Source organism: Hemiscyllium ocellatum (assembly GCF_020745735.1).
Source record: "Hemiscyllium ocellatum isolate sHemOce1 chromosome 9 unlocalized genomic scaffold, sHemOce1.pat.X.cur. SUPER_9_unloc_1, whole genome shotgun sequence".
NCBI classification, from domain to species: Eukaryota; Metazoa; Chordata; class Chondrichthyes; order Orectolobiformes; family Hemiscylliidae; genus Hemiscyllium; species Hemiscyllium ocellatum.
The window spans coordinates 417,951-441,841 of NW_026867441.1; the positions used below are offsets into that span (position 1 = coordinate 417,951).

The 23,891-nt window shown below is 44.6% G+C and overlaps 1 protein-coding gene across 1 annotated transcript in view; it reads right to left on the bottom strand.

The window, feature by feature from the left end:
* Nucleotides 1–197: 197 nt before the first annotated feature.
* The window catches only part of LOC132805892 (centrosome-associated protein 350-like), a 66,904-nt gene continuing 43,210 nt past the window's right edge, over nucleotides 198–23,891 (bottom strand). The window contains exon 3 of the mRNA XM_060821197.1: nucleotides 198–297. Coding sequence (XP_060677180.1) covers nucleotides 198–297 — 100 coding nt within the window. The remainder of the gene's footprint in view (nucleotides 298–23,891) is intronic.

Here is a 23,891-nt window from a genome sequence, read left to right on the forward strand (position 1 = left end):
GGCCAGCTGTAACCTTGCTGACAGTAATAGTCAGCGACATCTTCATTCTGAACGTTGCTGATTGTCAGGGTGAAACTGGTCCCTGATCCACTGCCGGTGAATCGCTCGGAGACTCCTGTGAATCGAGAGTTGTTGCACGATAGATCAGGAGAGAGGGTTTCTGACCTTCTCGCTGCTGGTACAAAGCAACATAGTTGCTAACAGATTGACTGGCCGTACAGGTGAGTGTTGCGGTCTGGTCCCGTCCCACTGACAGCACCGGGGGAGACTGGGTCATGCTGATGTCCCCACTGATACCTGAGGGGTCAAAGAGAAACACAGTGAAGTCAGAACTGTCACAGAAAGAGCCGGTCAAATGAGAGATTGTTGGAGACACTGAGCATTCCTCTGGTTTCAGCATTTTCCCTTCAATCACAAGTCAGTGGAATTGGAGTGAAATGGAGAGCAGCGAAAGATTCAAGGTGGAAGGAGAGAGATTTGTACCTGCGACACAGAATGCCAGGGGCCAGATCAGCTGGATGTGTGAAATCATGGTGTGTGCTCCTGTCCCTGTGCCTGGTTCCTGATAAACTCTCCCTTCACTGGGCTCTGCTTTATAAAGCTGCAGCCTGTGAGAGTCTGACTGGGTGTTCCTCAGTATGTAAATGGCATCAGGCAGAGAGAGCCACGTCATCCCTCATACCCCTCTCTCTCTTTCTATCTCACTCTCTCTGTCTCAGAGTCATTGATGTGAACAGCACTGAATGAGGCCATTTGGCCCATTGTGTCTGTGCTGGTAAACAAAGATCTGATGACACTAATCCCATCCTCCAGCTCTTGGCCCATTACCCTGGAGGCTACAGCAACACAAGGGAATATCTAAACACTGCTCCAATTGTCACGAGAGTTTCTGACTCAACCAGCCTTTCAGGCAGTGAGGTTCAGACTCTCACCACCCTCTGGGTGAAAACATTTCTTCTCAACTCTCCTCTCACTCTCCAATCTCCAACTCGCCTGGCTATGGACTCCCTCGTGTTCAGAACGATGAGAGGGGATCTGATTGAAACATATAAAATTGTAACTGGGCTGGGCAGGGAGGAGGTTTCCCTGGTTGGGAGTCTGGAACCAGGGGACACAGGCTCAGGGGGATACAGGGTTGACCATTTCGGACTGAGATGAGGAAACATTTCTTCACTCAGAGGGTGGTCAACCTGTGGAATTCTCTACCACTGAAGGCTGTGGAGGATAAGGAACTGAATATATTCAAGAAAACAGAGAGAGATAATTGTTTTGCATTTTAACAGCTTGAAGAGAATGGGGGAGAAGGCAGGAATATGGCTTTGAGAGAGAGGATCAGCCATAGATCTTAGAATGCCTACAGTGTGGAAACAGGCCATTTGGCCCGACTAGTCCACACCGACCCTCAAAAAAATGATGACATTCAAAACTTGATACAGCCATGATCATACTGAATGACAGAGCAGAATCAAAGGGCCGAATGGCCTACTGCTGCTCCAAGTTTCTACGTGTCCATGTCTGTGTTACCTTCAATCTCTGTACCAGGTTATTAAATCCTTTACTGATGTAAAATGTGCCATCCTACCTACCCTATCATTGTCCTGAATAATCTTATCCCTCTCTATCAGGTCCCTTTTGAGCCTTCACTGCTCAAAGCTCACATTCAGGCAGCATCCTGGAAATCTCCCTGTACCCTCTCAGGTACAATCACATTCTTCCCAGAGTGTGGTGACCAGGACTTGTCCCTCTCTCTCTGACTCACATCTGCCATTTCTTTCTCTCTACCTCTATCTCTCTCTCCTAATGTTAATCTCTTTCATGTTCTCTCTCCCTCTCTCTCTCACACACACACACGCGCTCTGTCTCATAGCCACATTCTCCAACTCACTGATGCTTTCTGACTACATCTTATCATCTGTTTCGCCTTCTCTCACTGTCTCTGTTACTCGCTCCCTCTCTCACTCAGCCTCCAATTGTTACCTGTCACTCTCTATTCCTCCCTCTTTCTCTCTCCCTCCCTCTCTATCCCAATTTACAGTCTCTCTCCCTCTCTCTCTGTCATTATAAATCTACCATACTCATCTCTTTCTCTCACAATCAACCCTACCCTCCCTCTCAACTCTCTTCATGCTTAGTCTCACACCCATCCTGTCTCTCTTTCTCTCTCTCTCTCTCCTTGTCTCTTGTCTCTCTCCATCCCTCTCAGTCACACTGTCTCACATCTTGTTTTTCTCTCTCTATCCCTCAACCTCACCATTTCTACCTCCCTCTACCTCTCTTGGTCCCCTCACATATCTTACACCGTATCAGATGCTCGTCCCTCTATCTCTCTCTCTCACTTTCTTTCTTTCTTTCTCTCTCTCTCTCTCCTCACACACACACACACATTATTTTTCCCTCCATCTCTCTCTGCCTCACTGCTCTCTCTTTCTGATAGTGTCCTGGGTGGTGACAGTTGAATGCAGGATAAATCTCCCTCTGCTTTGCCCCACTAATGGATGTTAACCCTTGACCCCTGTCTTCTCCTGGGTAAGGCCCTATTTCCACGTTGACCAGGGTTTGGTCTTTCTCAGGAAGATGGACAGATTCTGGTCAAATGAAGGGCAGTTCTGTGCTGTTGGCCTATTCTCACTGGGGACTGATTTGGACACAAACCTCATTCCGTGAAGGCCCAGCAGAGAGAGGAGATCCTCAGATCATCAGCGTGAGTTGGGGGAGACAGGAGAGGCTCTGACCCACTGACCCATCCTGTCCATTCACAACATGTTCAATCCCTTCCCCTCTCCTTCCCCTTCCATGGTCAGTCTTTTCTGAATGGAGAGGTCCCTTCCCTGTCTCACACCAAGGAGGAGATGGACAGATATTTAATGGGTAATGGGTTAAAGGATGATGGAAAGTGGGCAGGAAAGTGGAGTTGAGTCTGAGATGGGATCAGCCATGATTGTATTAAATGGTGGAGTGGGCTCGAGGGGCTGAATTGCCTGCTCCTGCTCCTAGTTCTTATGTTCCTCCACCCTCTCCCCCATCCCTCTTACTGCAACTTTGTGAACATTCTTGGAATGCTTGGACATCGAAGGAGTTATGTGAATTCAGGATTTGTGTGGATTTAATGTGGGGACAGAATTGCACACGGGCTGTGATAGATCCTGCGGGTGAATATCCTGCTGGCAGGCTCCGCCTTCCATATACAGAATGGGGAAGTGGGGGATGTCGGAATGTACTGCCGGGGTACACGGCACTGTCCTCTAGCAATGTGGTTGACTCTCTAGTGCCCTCTGAAATGGCCGAGCAAGGCTCTCAGTTGTATCAATTATGACAATGTTTCAACAAAGAAATGAGACCGGACGGACCACAGGCATCGATCTAGACACCAAAAAGACAATGACAGAAACAACCCTGTCTACCCTGCTCCATCCTCCTTACTGACATCTGGGAGTTAGTGCCAAATTCAGGAGAGCTGTCTCACAGATGACTCAAGCAACAGTCTGACACAGTCACACTCACAGAACCACCTTACAGACAATGCCCCAGACACCACCATCACTGTCCCTGCATGTGTCCTGTCCTACCAGAAAGGCAGACCCAGCAGAGCTGATGACACAGTGGTCTACGGCCAGAAGGGAGTTACCCTGGGAAGTCTCAAAGTTGTCTCGTGAAGACTCATGACACCAGGTTAAACATGGGCGTGGAAACCTCTGGTGATTACAAGATATCTTGCTCCCTCGGCTGATGAATCAGTCTCCTGGATGTTGAACAACATTTGGAGAAAGCACTGAGGGTGATGACAGCAGAGAGTGTACTCTGTGTGGGGGGGTTTCAATGTCCACACTGAGAGTGGCTCGGCAGCAGCATTACTGATCGAGCTGGTTGGTTCCTCATGGATGTAGCTGAGGGACTGGCTCTGCAGCTGGAACCAAAGAGATGGAAAAAGTTGCTTGACCCCATCCTCACCAATCTTATGGCTGTAGATGCATCTATCCTTGACAGTATTGGTAAGAGTGACCATCACACAGTCCTTGTGGAAACAAAGTCTGTCCTTCACATTGAGAATCCCCTCCATTGTGTTGTGTGGTACTATCACCGTACTAAATAGGACAGACTCCGAACAGATATTGCAACTCAAGGCAAACTCTTATTGCACAATGCATCAGCACTCTCAACTCCAGATACTGAAGCAGTCCACATGCAAATGCAACAATATCTGGACAATATCCAAGTTTTGTCTGAGAAGTGACATTTCCCATTGGTGCCATGCAAATGCCAGCCAATCACCATCACCATAAGAGACAATCTTAACATCGCCCCTTGACAATCAATGCTATTACCATCACTGAATCCCCACTATCAACATTCTTGAGGTGTCATTGACCAGAAACACAACTGTATTCACCAAAGAAACACAGTGGTTACAAGAGCAAGTTAGAGGCTAGGAATACTGCATCCAGTAATTCACCTCCTGATCCCCAAAGCCTGTCAACCAAGTCAGGAGTGTGAGCAAATACTCCCCACTTGCCTGGACAGGTGCAGCTCCAACAACATTCATTGATTGATAGTGTCACAGAGTCAAACAGCACAGAAACAAACCCTTAAGCCAAACTTCTACATGCTGACCAAGTTTTCTGAAGTGAACTCATCTTATTTGCCTGCGTTTCACACATATCCCTTGAAACCTTTCCTATCTATGTCGATTGTATCCTATGTCTTTCTTATCCACTCAAAAAGCTTGATACCATCCAGAGCAAAGCAAACTCCTTGATTGGCATCGCATTCTCAAAACACCCAAACTCACCGTCACTGACGCTCCATAGCAGCAGTGTGTATTATCGATAAGATGCACTGCAGAAATTCATCACTGATCTTCAGATAGCACCTTCCAAACCCATGGACAAAAATAGAAATTTCAGGAAAAGCTCAGCAGGTCTGGCAGCATCTTGGAGAGAAATCAGAATTAACATTTCGGGTTGAGTATGAAATATTAACTCTGATTTCTCTTCACAGATGCTGCCAGACCTGCTGAGCTTTTCCAGCACTTTCTATTTTTGTCTCAGATTTACAGCATCTGCAGTTCTTTTGGTTTCCCTTCAAACCCACGTTCACTTCCATTTAGAACAAGAGCAGCAGATACATGGGAACACTGTGAGCTGCAAGTTCCCCTCGAAAAAGCTTAGCATCCGGACTTGAAAATATGTCGCTGATCCCTCAGCCTTGCTGGGTTAAAATGCTGTGCATTGTGGGTCAACTTACAGCTTGTGGACGATAACAATTCAAGATGGCAGCTTCCCACCACCTTCTCCAGGGCAACTAGGGACAGGGTAAAAAATGTTGGCCCAGCCGGTGATGCCCACTTCCCCACAGGTGAATATGTAAAACCAAATGAAGTGTCCCTCAGGAGGGGAGAGGGAATGTTCAGGATCCTGAGCTCCATTTCCCAGCCCAGGCAGTTTGTCTCCCAATGAATGAATGAGATGCCAATTTGAAGTCCAGGTTCAGGGCAGTCTCACTCTGTGGACATGAGGTCTATAAGAGGGAATTGGAGATTGAGCTATAAAAGAAAGATTTGCTTGGTTACGGGGAGGGAGAGAGGGGGAGCAGTGGGATTAACTGGGTCATTCAAAGGCATGATGGGCTGAATGGCCTCCTCCTGTGCTGTCAGATTCCAGGGAGTGCAGACAGTTCACAGTTTTCTCCTGTCTCAGTAACAAACACCCAGCTGCTCCGAGCTCTTCTTTCACTTCCTCTCTTGGTGAAGTTGCAACCTTGCGCTCTGACAGTCTTTGCAGTTATTTGTTGCACTGGGGCTTTCTGCTGTGGTCAGAATCTCTAATAATAAGTGTCCAATCAGTGACAATCACAGCAGCTAAGACCAGTCAGGACTGAGGAGCCAGGCTCACTGGGAAACACATTGGCAGGATCAAAGCCATCCTCTTCAGCTCCCAGTACAAACTCCATCCCTCTCCCTGAGCACTGTCTGCTGCTCTACCAGACTCTTTACAACTTTGGCCTCATCTTTGGGGCTGATTTGAGGCCCAAATCCTCCACATCACGATTATCAGCCACTGAAAATCTCAACCATGTTTTTGAGACCATTCCAATGTTATCCACGCCCACATCACAGCTACTGACTTCCGTAAACATCAGCTCATCCCAAACTCTGCTGTCAGTGTTCAAACTCACACCAAGTCCACCCCATACTCCTGTCCACGCCTCCCACTCCACCATGACCATCACAATCCTCACTGACTGACATAAGCTCCTGGTCCAGCAACACCTCGATTTTCAAATTCTCATCCTTGTTCTCAATCTGCTCCCTGTTCTTCCACCCCTCCCTATCTCTGTGACTTCTCCAAGCTGCCTCACTCACTGTGATCAATAATCTTGGATATATGGCTCTCTGTTTCTTCATCCAAGTCATTGAGAAATATCGTGAAAAGCTGAGGTCCCAGCACAGATCCCTGGGAATACCACTACTCACATCTGGCTCATTGGAACACACGCACATTATCCTTCCTCTCTGTCTCTTAGACAGACCCATTCCTGACCCAAGGTAAATGCATTTCTCAAATTCCATCCAATTCCATGATTTGGAGATGCCGGTGTTGGACTGTCGTGTAAATGTTAAAAATCACACAACACCAGGTTCTAATGCAACAGGTTTGTTTGGAAGCATCAGCGTTTGGAGCGCTGCTCCTTCATCAGATGGTTGTGGAGTGTAAGGTCTGAATCAATGTTTCTTTTGTGGAACATTCTTAAATGTTTTTGGAATCCCTATAGACAATAGCCATCGACATTCCTTATATCCCACACCAGTGAGCTCCTAACAAAGTGTAACCGGTTAGTTAAAGATGTCTGAACCTTTGTCAATCCAGACTGACTCTCTCGGACCAGTTCATATTTGTCCGTTATTCTGTCTCTAAAAACAGACTCAACCACTTCCTGACAACAGACATTCAATGGAGATGTTCATTGTGATTGAGGCTCGTAAACAGCTAGCACTGACACGAGGGGCTGAACAGCCTCCTCCTGTGCTGGCACATTCTCTGTCTCCTGGACTGAAATATTTTACAGATTTAAAAACTAAAGACCAGCAGCAAATTTTAAAATATAAATTAAAAACTCCTCAAATAATTTCCACATACAGGGCCGGGCGATGTGTAGTAATTGTACGATGGGGAAGGTGGTGGAGCCCATTGTAGCTCAGAGTGACCACATCTACAGCAAGTGTTGGTTGCTCAAGGCACTCCAGCTCAGAGTTGATGAGCTGGAATCTGAGCTTCAAACACTGCGACACACTCAGGGAGGGGGATGAGTTACCTGGACACTGTGTTTGGGGAGACAGTCACACCTTGTAGGTTAAATACTTCAAATTATGGCCAGTGGTCAGGGACAGGAGGGTGTGACCAAAGTGAAAAGGTCGATGCAGCCTGGATTTAGCCTTACAGGCTGCCTCTGCTCCTTGTCCAACAGGAATGAGGTACTTGCTCCTGTGTCAATGAGGAAAAGGATTTTTGTCGGGAGAATGTGGCAAATGTCAATTTGAGGATTTGGTGATAGTGACCATAACTCTGTAGTTTCAAAGTCATTATATAAAAGATTAGAATAGGGCAGAAATGTATTGTCTAAACTGGGGGAAAATGTAGGATGTGTAGGTTAGGTGCATTACTTCCACATGGGTGATGAAGATTTACAGGGATAAGGTAGGGAGACAGTCTGGGTGGGATGCTCTTCAGGAAAGTTGTGTGGATCATTGGTCTGAATTGGACTGTTTCACAGTTTATGGATTCTTTAATTCGATGACATCTACGGGCAGTCATTGCTGGCTTGGCCAGAGATGTCCATTTCTACTATGGAATGAATGAAGGAAACCACTGCACCATGGTCCAGGAGGACACTCTGGTATTGGGGGAGCATAAAGATAAGTGGGGTCTTGATAATGATGGGAACTGTTAGCATCCCTTTGTGAGCAGGGAATTGAGAGCCCACACTTGGTGTGTTTTGCTGGTTTCAAGGTAAGGGCATCTCGAGCGGCTTTTTAAGTATAACAGACTGGGGTGGTGGGGGGGTGGGGGTGAGGATCCAGTTTTTGTTGTCTGTGTCGGGACCAACAACGTCAACAAAAATCGGCATAAAGGCCGGGGGTAGGGGCGGTGGGGCAGTGCCCTATTTGGACAATATAGGAAGCTTTCAGAAGGATATTGATTGACAGATGGAGAGCAATTAAGAAAAGAGGTGAATACAGCATCAGTGCTGAGGAACAGATTCCAATGGAATGGAACTAAATAGAGTTCTATATCCGAATGCATGAAGCGTAAGAAATAAATAAATTAATCTGCAAGGCACTAATTCAAATTTAAGATTGTGGGTATCGGATCAATTACTGAGCCATAGTTGCTGAATCCATTCAGATTGGAACGATATCTATAGGGTTAGAGGTTCACAGGATGGATATGGGGAAATGGCAGAAGAGGTGGAGCAGCTTCATTGATGAGGGAAAAAACGGTTTCAATGGTGAGGGAGGTCATAATGAGGAGAAAACATTCAGTGGGAACTGAGAAGCAGGAAAGGATCTAAAACTGTAGTAGATGTTGGATACAGACCCCCTGACAGCAGCTCTGAGGTGCTGGATTGTATAAATGGAGGAATTAGACAAGTGTGTAGCAAAGCCAGTGTATTATTAATGGGGAAGTTTAACTTTAAATTAGATTGGGAGACAGACAAGCCCTCTGTCAGAAAGGTAGTGAATTGCTGCTGTGTGTCCAGAATAGTTTCCAACAGCAATAGGTCCTGGATACAACAAGGGGACAAGCAATATTGGAATTAGTAATGAATAATGAGCCAGATTTAGTTTGTAATATTTGTGCATGAATATTTATCAAATAGTGATCATAACATGATCTAGTTCAGTGTCGCATTTGAAAGTAAAAAGCATGAATCAGCTGCTAGAATTTGAGATTAAGGTAAGGGCCGACTTTAACGAGATGCGACAGAGACAGTCCACAGTAAACTGGGAAAATCTGCTCATGGGTAAAACAACTGAAGAACAGTGGGGAATACTTAAAGGAACATTCAGCACAAAACAAAGCCAGTTTATACCTGAGAGGGAAAAGCGAACAAACAACAATGGTCAATTAAAGAGATAAGGGAAAGAATAAAATGTTAAAAAGGCTTACAGAAAAGCCAAAAAAAGGACAGATTCCGCTGAATGGGAAGGATACAAAAGGGCCCCATATCAGCTTCTAAGAGCTACCATAAGGGATTCTGAAAGGAAACATGTAAGGGATAACAAAATCAATAAGGAGAAATGTTCCAGTTCCATAAAAGGGAAGCTGGGAGGTCAGGAGCAATGTTGGCCATTAAAGACTGAAAGTGAGGGATATTGTCAGTGACAATGGGGAAATGACAGACATATTAAATAAATACTTTACCTCAAGATTTGCAGCAGAAAAGGAAGAGGACTTGCCTGAAGTCCCAAAGGAATTAACAGAGGATCTGTGTCAGGGACTGATTAGATTCCCTGCAGTGTGCAAACATGCCTTTTGGCCCAACCGGTCCACACCGACCCTCCGAAGAGTAACCCACCCAGACCCATTTTCCCTCTGACTAATGCACCTAACGCTATGGGCAATTTAGTATGGCCAATTCATCTGACCTGCACATCTTTGGATAGTAGAAGGAAACCCATGCAGACAATGTGCAAACTCCACACAGGCAGTTGCCCAAGGCTGGAATTGAACCTGGGACTCTGGTGCTGTGAGGCAGCAGTGCTAACCACTGTGTCACCTGAATAAAGTTAATGTCAATAGAACATGTGTAATAAGGAAAATAATGGAACTAAAGAGTGACAAATCCTCAGGACCTGAGGGTGATAAAGTAGTAATAGACCACATTGCAGACACCCTGACTATAATCTTTCAGAGTTACCTGGCTTCAGGAGTCGTACCTCTGAATTGGAAAATTGCAAATTTCATTTCACATTTAACAAGAATGTTAGAGAAAAACCAGGGAATTACAGGTCACGAAGCCAACGTTTGTGGTGTGGAAATTGTTGTAGTCTATAATCAAGGATGGGGGTAACTGAAGACCTTGAAAATGGTCAGTTAATCAGGGAGAATCAGCATAGATTCATGACAAGTTGGTCATGGTGAAAAAATCTCACTGAACATTTTTGAAGAGGAAACAAAATTACTGGACACAGTAATGTCAATGGATGTTGTTTATAGGGACTTCCAGAAGGCATTTGATAAAATCCCATGTAAGAAACTGTTCAACTCAGTTAGAAATCCACAGAATTGAGGCTAAAATACTGCCATACCGAAATTGGTTGACAGGTGACAGAAAATAGGGATCATGGATAAGTGCTGAAATTGGCAGGATGTGACCAGTGGTGTCCAATAGGAATGTGTGCGCACACCTCAATTATTTACATTATTTATTAATGCATTGGATAATGGCATAGAAAGTCAGATACTCTAGTTTGCTAATGACACAAAGTTAGACAGCTTTGTAGGTAGTGTTCATAGAGTCAGAGAGTCAGCATTCATCCAGTGCAATCTTTAACAGAGTATAATTTATCTTTGACATAGAACTCCTTGACTCCATCTCTCTCACTCATTCTCTCTCCCCACCCCTCTCTAACTCAGCTGCATAGATCTCACTCTGAGTTCCATTCCTCTTTCTCTGTCCAAGCTCTATCCCCCTCTCTCTTAGTGCTCCATCTCTCTCTCTCTCTCTCTCTCTCTCTCTCTCTGTGCTCCATCTCTTGCTCTCTAAGCCGTATCCCTCCCTCCATTTCAGCTGCTGGGAGTTCGATCTGAGCCAATTCCAGTGAATCCCATGGAGAATAATGACGGGATATTTGGGGTGTGAGTTTGATGATGTAAATGTGAACCATTGCAGCAAAGACATTACAGATGGTTTGTACAGACAGCAAAGCCCAAACCTGAACATTGTGTCAATCAACACAGACCTAATGAAAGCTTCAATAAAATAATTATAAATGCGATTCTCAGAGATATCATTATTCTAGTTACAAATGGCTATTTCTCAGTGAAGATCCATCCTGCTGAATATTAGATACAGCTGGGCTTTGAAGAAATATTGGGCAGATGGAGTGTAATGTGGGGGAGTGTGACCTTGTTCACTTTCATAATAATCATTCAAATGTGACTGGAGAGTTGTTAAGTCCACAGAGCAAAACTTGCCATTGGGTATAATCCATTAGGTGTGATAAATACAGAACCTCGCTTAGTTCTAGTTATCAGTGAGTTCTTGTCAACATCCTTTTAACAAATCAATTTTATACAAGAATGACATACAACAAACCCTCTCTATACAACCTTCTCAGCTGGGAATAGGGCATCCCATATGCCTTCTTCACCACCCTGTCTAGCTATGCTGATACCTTCTGGGATTGATGGAGTTGTACACCAAGGTCCCTTTGTTCCTCAGTACTCCCAAGGAACATAAGAACATAAGAACTAGGAGCAGGAGTAGGCCATCTGTCCCTTCACCCTGCTCTGCCATTCAATAAGATCATGGCTGATCTTTTCATGGACTCAGCTCCACATTAGACCATAAGACAAAGGAGTGGAAGTAAGGCCATTTGGCCCATCGAGTCCACTCCGTCATTCAATCATGGGTGATGGGCATTGAAGGACAGTTACCCACACTCTCCCTGTAGCCCTTAATTCATTCCAAGATTAAGAATTTATCAATCTCTGCCTTGAAGACATTTAATATTTCAGCCGCCAGTGCGCTCTGTGGCAATGAATTCCAAAGGCCCATCACTCTCTAGCTGAAGAAATGTCTCCTCAGTTATGTTTTAAACTGACCCCCTCTAACTCTAAGGCTGTGCCCTCGGGTCCTAGTACTCCCACCTAATGGAAACAATTTCCCAGCATCCACCCTTTCAAAACCATGCATTATCTTGTAAGTTTCTATTAGATCTCCCCTTCTAAAGTCGAATGAATACAATCCCAAGATCCTCAGCCATTCATCATATATTAGGATTACCATTCCAGGGCTCACCCATGTGAATCTCCACTGGACACGGTCCAGTATCAATATGTCCTTCCTGAGGTGTGGGGCACAAAAGTGGACTAAATGGGGCCTAACCAGAGCTTTATAAAGTCTCAGTAGCACATCTCATTTTACATTCCAACCCTCTTGAGATAAACTGGAGAAAGTGAGGACTGCAGATGCTGGAGATCAGAGCTGAAAAATGTGTTGCTGGACAAGTGCAACAGGTCAGGCAGCATCCAAGGAGCAGGAGAATTGATGTTTCAGGCATAAGCCCTTTTTCATTCCTGCTGCGCATTTTCAGCAACACATTTTTCAGCTCGAGATAAATGACAACATTACATTTGCTTTCTTAACCACGGATTCAACCTGCAAGTTAACCTTTAGAGAATCCGGGACTAGCATTCCCAGATCACTTTGTACTTTGGCTTTATGAATGTTCTCACCGTTTAGAAAATTGTCCATGCCTGTAGTCTTTTTTCTGAAGTTCAAGACTTGGCATTTACTCTCACTGTATCTCTTAATTCCTTTATTGTTCAAAAAAATCTACTTAGCTTTAAAACATTTACTGAAGTAGCATCAATTTCTTCATTGAGCAAGGAATTTCATAGATTTATGACCCTCTGGATAAGAGGTTCCTTCTCAATTCAGTCCTAAATCTGCTCCCCCTAATTTTGAGGTTAAACCCTCTTGTTTTAGTTTCACCTGCCAGTGAGGACATCCTCTCTACTTCTGTCTTATCTATTCTCTTTATAATTTTATTTGTTTCTATAAGATTCCCCTCATTCTTCTAAGTTCCAATGAATAGATCCCAGTCTACACAGTCTCCCTTCATAAGCGAAACCCCTCCACCCCAGAATCAGCCTGGTGAACTTTCTCTGCACCCCTCTAGTGCCAGTATTGCCTTTTTCAAGTAAGGAGACCATTACTGCATGCAGTACTCCAGGTGTGGTCTCACCAGCACCCTGTACAGCTGCAACATAATCTTCCCGCTTTTTGAACTCAATCCCTTTAGCAATGAAGGACAAAATTCCATTTGCCTTCCTAATTGCTTGTTTTATCTGTAGACCAACCCTCTGTGATTCATGCATAAGGATACTCAAGGTACATGCCTTTCATTGTGTATATCCTTCCCTTATTAGACCTCCCAAGTTGGATCACCTCAGAGGTATCAGGATTAAATTACATCTGCCATTGCTCTGCCCAATTTACCAGCTGACCAATATCAGACTGCAGCCTGAGACCCAGTAATCCAAGATGGCCGCAGAGTCAGACACTTCAGACCGAGTTCATCTGCTCCATCTGTTTCCTTTTCTTCTTTCTATCCCACTTCTCTTTTCCTTTTCTTTTGTGTTTTTCTTTTGTCCTTCTCCCTAATTTCTTCTCCCGGACTCGGACTCGCAGCCTCAGTTGCCAGGCCTCTGACCCAGTGCAGACCTAATGATGTAGCCTCTTGGCTTGATGTGGCAGTGTCCTGGCCTGGCAGGGAGATCTACCAGAGCTGAAAATGTGTTGCTGGAAAGCGCAGCAGGTCAGGCAGCATCCAAGGAACAGGAGAGTCGGCGTTTCCGGCATGAGCCCTTCTTCAGGGATACCTTCCAGCCCAACGAGGCAGTCCAACATGATGGCCTCTGTTTGATGTGGTGGCCTCTCAGCCCAGCGTGATGGTCACTCGGCCTAGTGTAGCGATCTCTGAGTGGCCCAGAGTGGTTCTCTCTCAGCCCACATAGTGGTCCTTTCTGTATATGGTGGTCTCTCCACCCGGGAAGGCCTCAGCGTGGACTTCCGGTCTCGAGATGATGATTTAAAGAATGATCCCATGGTAGCTAAGTTCTTAAGAAATGCTGTAATGTTTGAACTTTCAGCTTTATTTCTTCATTTTCTACTTAAAACTAAAAAAGATCTGCAACGTGTAACCTTGAACTTTATTCTTTCTTTCTACCTTGTTCTTACGATTCTGTACTGAGGTCCTTGTACCTAAGATGGCACCTTGTGAGGTGACGTTACATACTTTTCACTGTACTCCAATACTTTTGCAATCGAGAACACGTGACAATAAACTTAAATAAAAATCAAATCAATATCAATAGCACCACCAATTTATGTGGCCTCTGAAAACTTTCTAATTTTACAATCACAGTCAATTTGTTAATGTACATTACAAACAGCAAGGGTCCCAGCCCCAATCCCTGTCTTACACCACTGGTCACAGGCTTCCAATCACAAAGACAAACCTCTCCCATCACTCTTTGCCTCATATTTGGATCCAATTTGCCAAAATGCCTTGGATCCCATGGGCTCTTACCATAACTCCAGGAAAGGCAAGAGAGGTAGGCAAGTAGTGCAGGAGTCTTCTGTGGTTATTCCCATTTCAAACAAGTATGCTGTTTTGGAAAATGTAGGGGGTGATGGAAACTCAGGGGTACTTAGCATGAGCAGCCAAGTTTCTGGTATTGACACTGGCTCTAATGTAATGGGAGGTACGTCGGGTTCCAAACAATCGACTGTGTTAGGGGACTCTCTAGCCCGAGGTACAGACAGACATTTCAGTGGCCAGCAGTAAAAAATCAGAATGGTGTGTTGCTTCCCTGGTGCCAGGATCAAAGATGTCTCCGGGAGGGTGCAGAATGTTCTTAAGTGGAGAGAGACCAGCAGGAGGTCTTGTACACTTTGGAACCAATGACATAGGAAGGGAAAAGGTTGAGATTCTGAAGGGAGATTGCAGAGAGTTAGGCAGGAATTTAAAAAAGGAGGTCCTCAAGAGTAGTAATATCTGAATTACTACTGGTGCTATGAGCTAGTGAGGGCAGGAACAGGAGGATAGAGCAGATGAATGCATGGCTGAGGAGCTGGTGTATGGGAGAAGGATTCACATTTTTAGATCTTTGGAAGCTGTTTTGAGGTAGAAGTGACCTGTACAAGAAGGACAGATTGCACTTAAATTGGAAGGGGACTAATATACTGGCAGGGAGATTTGCTAGAGCTGCTCGGGAGGATTTAAACTAGTAAGGTGGGCGGGTGGGACCCAGGGAGATAGTGAGGAGAGATTTCAACCTGAGATTGGTAAAGTTGAGAACAAAGGCAAGTCAATCAGTCAGGGCAGGCGGGGACAAAGCAGAGAACAAGGTAAGACTGATAAATTAAACTGCATTTATTTCAGTGCAAGAGGCCCAACAGGGAAGGAAGATGAACATGGGGCGTGGTTAGGATCATGGGACTGGGATATCATAGCAATTACAGAAACATGGTTCAGGGATGGGCAGGACTGGCTGTTTAATGTTCTAGGATACAAATGCTACAGGAAGGACAGAAAGGGAGGCACAAGAGGAGGGAGAGTGGCATTTTTGATAAGGGATAGCATTACAGCTGTACTTAGGGAGGATATTCCCAGAAATACATCCAGGGAAGTTATTCGGATGGAACTGAGAAAAAAGAAGGGGATGATCACCTTGTTGGGATTATAATATAGCTCCCCTCCAGTAGTCAGCGGGAAATTGACAAACAAATTTGTAAGGAGATTTCAGTTATCAGTAAGAATAATGGGGTGGTTATAGGAGGGGATTTTAACTTTCCAAACATAGACTGTGACTGCTATAGTGTGAAGGGTTTAGATGTAGAGGAATTTGTTAAGTGCGTACAATACAATTTTCTGATTCAGAATGTGGATGTACCTACTAGAGACGGTGCAAAGCTCAACCTTGGAAATAATGCAGGGCAGGTGACTGAGGTGTCAGTGGAGGAGCACTTTTGGTCAGCGACCATAATTCTATTCATTTTAAAATAGTGAAGGAAAAGGATAGACCAGATCCAGAAGTTGGAGTTCTAAATTGGAGGAAGGCTAATTTTGCCAGTATTAGGCAAGAACTCTGAAAAGCTGATTGGGGGCAGTTGCTCGCAGGTCATGGGACAGCTGGAAAATAGGAAGCCTTCAGAAATGAGATAAATTGAGCCCAGAGATAGTATATTCTAGTTACGGTGAAAGGAAAGGCTGGTAGGTGTAGGGGATATTGGATGATGAGAGAAGTTGAGGGTTTGGTTGAGAAAAAGGATGAAGCATATGCCAGGTATAGACAGGATAGATTGAGTGAATCCTTAGATGGATACAAAGGCAGTAGGAGTACACTTAAGATGGAAATCAGGAGGGCAACAACATGAGATAGCTTTGGCAAATAGGGTTAAGGAGAATACAGAGGGGTTTTATGAATACATTAAGGACAAGAGGGTAACTAAGGAGAGAATAGGGCCCCTCAAAGATCAGCAAGGCGACCTTTGTGTGGAGCAGCAGGAGATGGGGCAGATACCAAATGAGTATTTTGCTTCACTTTAACTGTGGAGAAGGATATTGAAGATATAGAATGCAGGGAAATAGATGGTGATATCTTGAAAAATGTTCATATTACAGATGAGGAGGTGCCAGATGTCTTTGAAATGCATAAATGTGGATAAATCCCCAAGACCTAATTAGGTATACCCTAGGACTCTGTCGGAAGCTAGGGAAGTGATTGCTGGGCCTCTTACTGTGATATTTGTATCCTCAATAGTCACAAATGATGTGCCAGAAGACTGGAGGTTCACTAATTGGTGCCACTACTTAAGAAAGGTGGTAAAGACAAGCCAGGGAACTGTAGACCAGTGAGCCAGACGTCAATTGTGAGGAAGTTATTGGAAGGAATCCTGAGGGACAGATTGTCCATAAATTTGGAAAGGCAAAGACTGATTAGGGATAGTCAGCATGGTTCTGTGCATGGGAAATCATGTCTCACAAACTTGATTGAGTTTTTTGAAGAAGTAACAGAAAGAATTGATGAGGGCAGAACATTAGACTGGATCTGTACGGACTTCAGTAAGACATTCAACAAGGTTCCCCATGGAAGATTGGTTAGCAAGGTTAGATCTCATGGAATACAGTTAGAACTAGCCATTTGGATACAGAACTGGCTCAAAGGTAGAAGACAGTGGGTGATGGTGGAGGGTTGTTTTTCAGACGGGACGTCTCTGACCAGTGGAGTGTCATAAGGATTGGTGCTGGGGCAACTACTTGTTGTCATTTACATAAATGATTTGGATGTGAACATAGGAGGTAGAGTTAGTAAGTTTGCAAATGACACCAAAATTGGAGGTGTAGTGGACAGCGAAGAAAGTTACCTCAGATTACACCAGGATCTTGATCTGATGGGCCAATGGGCTGAGGAATGGCAGGTGGAGTTTAATTCAGATAAATGCAAGGTGCTGCAGTTAGGAAAGCAAATCTTAGCAGGACTTATACACTTAATGGTCAGGTTCTCGGGAGTGTTGCTGAACAAAGAGACCTTGGAGTGCAGGTTCATAGCTCTTTGAATGTAGAGTCGTAGGTAGGTAGGATAATGAAGACGACATTTGGTATGCTTTACTTTATTGATTAGAGAATTGAGTATGGGTGTTGGGAGGTCACCTAAACCACTTTTGGAGTATTGTGTTCAATTCTGATCTCCTTCCTATCAGAAAGATGTTGTGAAACTAGAAAGGGTTCAGAAAAGATTTACAAGGATGTTACTAGGGTTGGAGGATTTAAGCTATACGGAGAAGTTAAATAGACTAGGGATGTTTTCCCTTGAGTGAGGTGTGACCTTACAGAGGTCCCTGCTGAGGGGTGACCTTACAGAGGTTTACAAAATCATGAGGGACATGGATTGGGCAAAGAGACCAAGTCTTTTCCCTGAGCTGGTGGAGTCCAGTAATAGAGGGCATGGGTTTAGGGTAAGAGGGGAAAGATATAAAAGAGACTTGAGAAGCAACTTTTTCACGCACAGAGTGGTGCAAGTGCAGAATGGGGCTGCCAGAGGAAGTGGTAGAGGCTGGTACAATTACAACATTTAAAAGGCATCTGAATGGGTATATGAATAGGAAGGGTTTGGAGGGAACTGGGCCAGGTGTTGGCAGGTGGGACTAGATTGGGTTGGGATGTCTGGTTGGCATGGACAAGTTGGACCTTAGGGTCTGTTTCCATGCTGTACATCTCTATGACTCTAGAAGGAGGCTGTTCAGCCCCTTGTGTCAGTACTAGCTGTTTACTAACCTCACTCACAATGAACATCTCCACTGAATTCTGGATGAGTGGTGCTGGAAGAGCACAGCCATTCAGCCAGCATCCGAGGAGCAGCGAAATCGATGTTTCGGGCATAAGCCCTTCATCAGGAATAAAGGCAGTGAGCCTGAAGCGTGGAGGGATAAGCTAGAGGAGGGTGGGGGGGGGGAGAAAGTAGCATAGAGTACAAGCAAATGTGTCTGTGGTAGCGAGTTTGTTTCATGAAATGTTTGAAGAGCTTCAGGGCAGAGGAAATGACCTGGGAGTTGCAGTGGGAGAGGGACTCCCTGAGATTATTGTAGAGAGAAGCTCTTCAACCATGTCATGAAACAAACTCGCTCCCACAGCCACATTTGCTTGTATTCTATGCTACTTTCTCCCCACCCCCACCCTCCTCTAGCTTATCTCTCCACACTTCAGGCTCACTGCCTTTATTCCTGATGAAGGGCTTTAGCCCGAAACGTCGATTTCGCTGCTCCTCGGATGCCACCTGAACTGCTGTGCTCTTCCAGCACCACTCATCCAGAATCTGGTTTCCTGCATCTGCAGACATTGTTTTTATCTCTGTTGAACGTCTATTGTTGGGAAGTAATTAAATCTGTTTAGAGACAGAATGTCTGACAAATGTGAACAGATCAGAGTAAGTCAGCATGGATTAAAAAGGGTCAGACATCTTTAACTAACCTGGTTACATGTTTTAACGAGGTCACTAATGTGTGAGATAAGGGAATGTGTTGTTTATATGGACGTCCAGATGACATTCAAGGAAGTTCTGCACAAGTGTTATAATGTTATCGTTGGAACAAAGAGATGACAGATAAACATATTCTGGATCTTTCTGCACAAATGAATTCTCAAATAAATCTCAGACACGTTGGTGAACTTGGGGTTTTATCAGAGGAAGGAGCTGAGGGAAGTCAGTTGTTGGAGAAAAATGGTTCTGGGTAAATTAGAATGTCTTAAATCAGGAGGGCCAAATAATCTATTTTCAGGAGTGCTTCAGGAAGTGGTTGTAAAATATGAGAAACATTGATGGTTATCTGTTTGTCGACTGTGGAATAGGTCCTACAAAATGGAGGGAGTTAATTTAACACGCCTATTGAAAGAGAGAGAGAGAGAGAGAGGGAAAATAAGAAATTTTAGACCAATTAGCCAGAAGTCAGCAGTGGAGAAAATGCTTAAGTTCATTATAAAATATTTTATAGCTTAGCACTTTGAAAACAGTGGCAGAACTGGACAGAGTCGGCATGAATTGTCGAAAGGGAAATCATGCTTAAAAAATCGACTGGAATTGTTTGAGGATGTAGTGAGTAGATTTGATAAGGTGGGGGCCCATGGATATGGTTTGTTTGGACTGTGTAAGGGGAATAGATCGGCGGTTCTGTGGTCAAAAACAAGACTCACGAATAGCATGTTGCCTCCCAGTTGTACAGCTCAGGGATGTCTCAGATCGGCTGCAGGACATTCTGAAGGGGTGGGTGAACAGCTAGCTGTGATAGTGCATGAAGGGACTGATGATATCGTAATAAATGGAATGGGGTCCTACAAGCAGAATTTATGGAGTGAGGAACCATATTAAAATGTAGGATCTCAGAGGTAGTAATCTCAGGATTGCTCCCAGTGCCATGTGCTAGTCAGAGTCGAAATGAAAATATAGGCAGGGTGAATGCGTGGCTTGAGAGATGGTGCAGGAGGGAGGGTTCAGATTTTTGGGACATTGGGACTGGTTCCTGGGGAGGTGGGACAATTACAAATTGAGCGGTCTACACCTGGGCAGGACTGGAACCAGTGTCCTGTGGGATATGTTTGATCACGCTCTTGGGGAGGGTTCAAAATAGTGTAGCAGAGGGATGGGAACCAAATGAGGAGGTTAGTGGGCAATAAGGAGGGAGTAACTAAAGCCTGTCAGGAACTAGATATTGAAGTCAGTGTGACTAAGGTTAAGAGTAGGTAGGGAGCAGATGATGAACGCAAAGGGACAGATGGTCTGAGATGCATTTGTTTTAATGTGAGAAGCGTAGTAGGTAAGGCAGAGGAATTTAGGGCTTGGACTAGTATCTGGGAGTATGATGTTATTGCTATTACTGAGACGTGGTTGAGGGAATGGCAAGATTGGCAACTAAATATCCCAGGATACAGATGTATCAGATGCGTTCGAGAGGGAAGTAAAAGGGATGGAGGAGTTGCATTACTGGTCAGAGAGAATATCACAGGTGTGGTGAAGGAGGGCACTATGGAGGACTCAAGCAGTAGGGCAATATGGGCAGAGGTCAGAAACAGGAAGGATGCAGTAACAATGTTGGTGCTATCCTACAAGTCTCCTAACAGTGAACGTGAGATAGAGGTACAAATATGTAAACAGATTATGGAAAGATGTAGGAGTAACAAGGTGGTGGTGATGGAAGATTTTAATTTTCCCAACATTGACTGGGATTCACTTCATGTTAGAAGTTAAGATGGAGCAGAATTTGTAAGAAGCATCCAGGAGGATTTCACAGAGTAATGTGGAAGTAATCTAACTTAGGAAGGGGCCATACTGGGCTGGTGTTGGGGAATGAGCCTGGCCAGGTGATTGAAATTTCAGTCGGGGATTACTTTGGAAGAATGATCACAATTCCATACGTTTTAGAATGCTCATGGATAAAGATGAGAGTGGTCCTAAAGGAAGAGGGCTAAAGTGGAGGAAGGCCAACTATCCCAAAATTTGGAAGGAGCTGGGGAATGTGGATTGGGAGCAGCTGTTTAAAGGGAAATCCACATTTGATATGTGGGTGGCTTTTAAAGAGAGGTTGACTAGAGTCAGGACAGACATGTCCCTGTGAAAATAAAGGATTGAAATGGCATGATTAGGAAACGCTGGATGACAGATGAAATTGTGAGACTAGCTAAGAGGAAAAAGGATGCATACATAAGGTCTAAGTGGCTGAAAACAGACAAAGCTTTGGAAGAATATCGTGAAAGTAGGACCAATCTGAAGTGAGGAATTAAAAGGGCTAAAGGGGTCACAAAATATCATTAAGGAAAATCCCAAATCCTTTTATTCATACATAAGGAGCAAGAGGATGACTCGAGAAAGGGTTGGCCCACTCAAGGATAAAGGAGGAAAGTTATGTGTGGAGTCAGAAAATGGATGAGATTCTTAATGAGTGCTTTACGTCGGTATTCACCAAGGAGAGGGAAATGACAGATGTTGAAGTTGGGGATAGGTGTTTGATTACTCAAGGTCAAGTCGATTTAAGTAGGGAGGAAGTGTTGGGTATTTTAAAAGGCATCAAGGTGAACAAGTCCCCAGGTCAGGATGGGATCGATCCCAGCTTACTGAGGGAAGCAAGAGAGGAAATAGCTGGGGCCTTAATCGATATCTTTGTAGCAACCCTGAACATGGATGAGGGTCCCAGAGGACTGGAGAATTACTAATGTTTAAGAAGGGTAGCCAGGATAATCCAGGTAACTATCAACCAGTGAGCCTGATGTAGTGGTAGGGAAGCTGCTGGAGAAGATACTGAGGGATAAGATCTATTTACTTTTGGAAGAAAATTGACTTATCAGTTATAGGCAGCATGAAGTTGTGCAGGGAATGTCATGTCTTACCAACTTTATAGATTTTTTTGAAGAACTGATGAAGTTGATTGAGGAGGGATGGGCTGTGGATGTCATACGCATGGACTTCAGTAAGGTGTTTGATAAAGTTCCCCATGCTAGCCTGATAAAGAAATTTAAGTCGCATGGGGTCCAGAGTGTACTCACTAGATGGGTAGAGAACAGGTTGGGCAACAGAAGACAGACAGTAGTGGTGGGAGTACTTTCTCAAAATGGAGAACAGGAATCCGTGCTGGTACCGCTCTTGTTTTTGATCTCCATAAATGATCTGGAGGAAGGTATAGGTGGTCTGATTAGCAAGTTTGCAGATGACACTAATATTGGTGGAGTAGCAGATAGTGAAGTGGACTGTCAGAGAATGTAGCAGAATATAGACAGATTGGACAGTTGGGCAGAGAAACGGATGGATGGAGTTCAAACCAGGCAAATGCGATCTGATGAATTTTGGAAGATCCAAATCTGGAGTAAACTGTACGGTGAATGGAACACCCTGGGAAAATTGATGCCCAGAGCGACCTGGGTGTTCAGGTCCATTGTACCCTGGAGGTGACAACACAGGTCGACAGAGTGGTCAAGAAGGCATATGGCACATCTTCCTTCACCAGACGTGGTATTCAGTACAAGAGTTGGAAGGTCATATTAGAATTATATCAGACTTTGGCTTGGCCACATTTGGAATACTGCGTACAGTTCTGGTTGCCACATTACCAGAAAGATGTGGATGCTTTGGAGAGGGTGTAGAGGAGGTTCACCAGGATTGCCTGGTGTGGAGGGCACGAGCTATGAAGAGAGACTTAGTAGATTAGGATTATTTTCATTAGAAAGTCAAATGTTGAGGGGGGACCTGATTGGGGTCTACAAAATCATGAGAGATATAGACAGGGTGGATAGCAAGAAGCTTTTTCCCAGAGTGGGGGACTCAATTACTCGGGGGTCATGAGTTCAAGGTGAGAGTGGAAATATTTAAGGGAGATATGTATGGAAAGTTCTTCACACAGAAAGTGATTGATCCTGGAGCATGTTGCCAGTGGAGGTGGTAGAGGCAGGTACAATAGCATCGTTTAAGATATATCTAGATAGATACATGGATGGGCAGGGAGCAAAGGGAGACAGACCCTTGGAAAATTGATGACAGGTTTAGATGGAGGATATGGACCAGTGCAGGCGAGTAGGGCCGAAGGGCCAGTTCTTGTGCTGTAATTTTCGTTGCTCTTTGTTCTTTGAACTGAGGAAGCTCAAAGGAACAGAGTGATCTTGGGTGCTTCTCCACTGATCCCTGAATATGGCAAGACAGGTTAACAGAGCAGTTATGAAGGCATAGGGGACACTTGGCTTTGTCATGTCAGGTGTTGGTTATAAAAGCAGGAGGATATGGTGCAGTTAAGCAGAACATTGGTTAGGCCACAGCTGGAGTACTGTGTGCAGTTCAGGTCACCACACTGTAGGAAGGATGTGATTGCACTGGTTGGGGTGCAGAGGGGAATCACCAGGATGTTGTGTGGGATGGAACCTCGCAGTGATGAAGAGAAATTGGATCAGCTCGGGTTGTTTTCTTCAGAGCAGAGAAGGTGGAGGGGGGACCTGATAGAGGTGTATAAGGTTATGAGGGGAATTGGCAGGGAGGTGAGAAAGCAGCTGTTCTCCTTCTTGGGAGGGTCAATAACAAGTTGACTCACATTCAATGTGAAAGCTAGGAGGCTTCAAGATGTTTTAAGGAAAATGTTTTTCATCCAGAGGTTGGTGTGCATCTGGAATGCACAGCCTGAGAGGGGAGTTGAGGTGGGAAACCTCACAAAGTTTAAAATGTACTTGGGTGAGCAGTTGAAATGTCATAACATTCAAGCTGTGGGCCTCATGTTGGAAAGTGGGACTGGTATAGGTTTAGTGTAGTGTGGCTGGTACACAGTTAATGAACTGAAGGGCCTCCTCTGTACTGTGTGATTTTCTGATTCTGTCGTGGGTAGTTTCAGGCTCCTTAACTGAGGAAGGATGTTCTGGCTGTGGGGGGAGGGCAGTGAAGGTTTACCAGACTGATTCCTGGGAAGACAGCACTTAGATCTGATGAGAAACTGGATCAGTTAGGATTATATTCATTGGCACTTAGAAGATTGAAAGGAATCATATTGTAACCTTGAAAATCCGAACAGGACAAGACTAGAACAACACAGGGAGGATGTTCCTGATGACTGGGGAATCCAGAACTACGAATTATGGT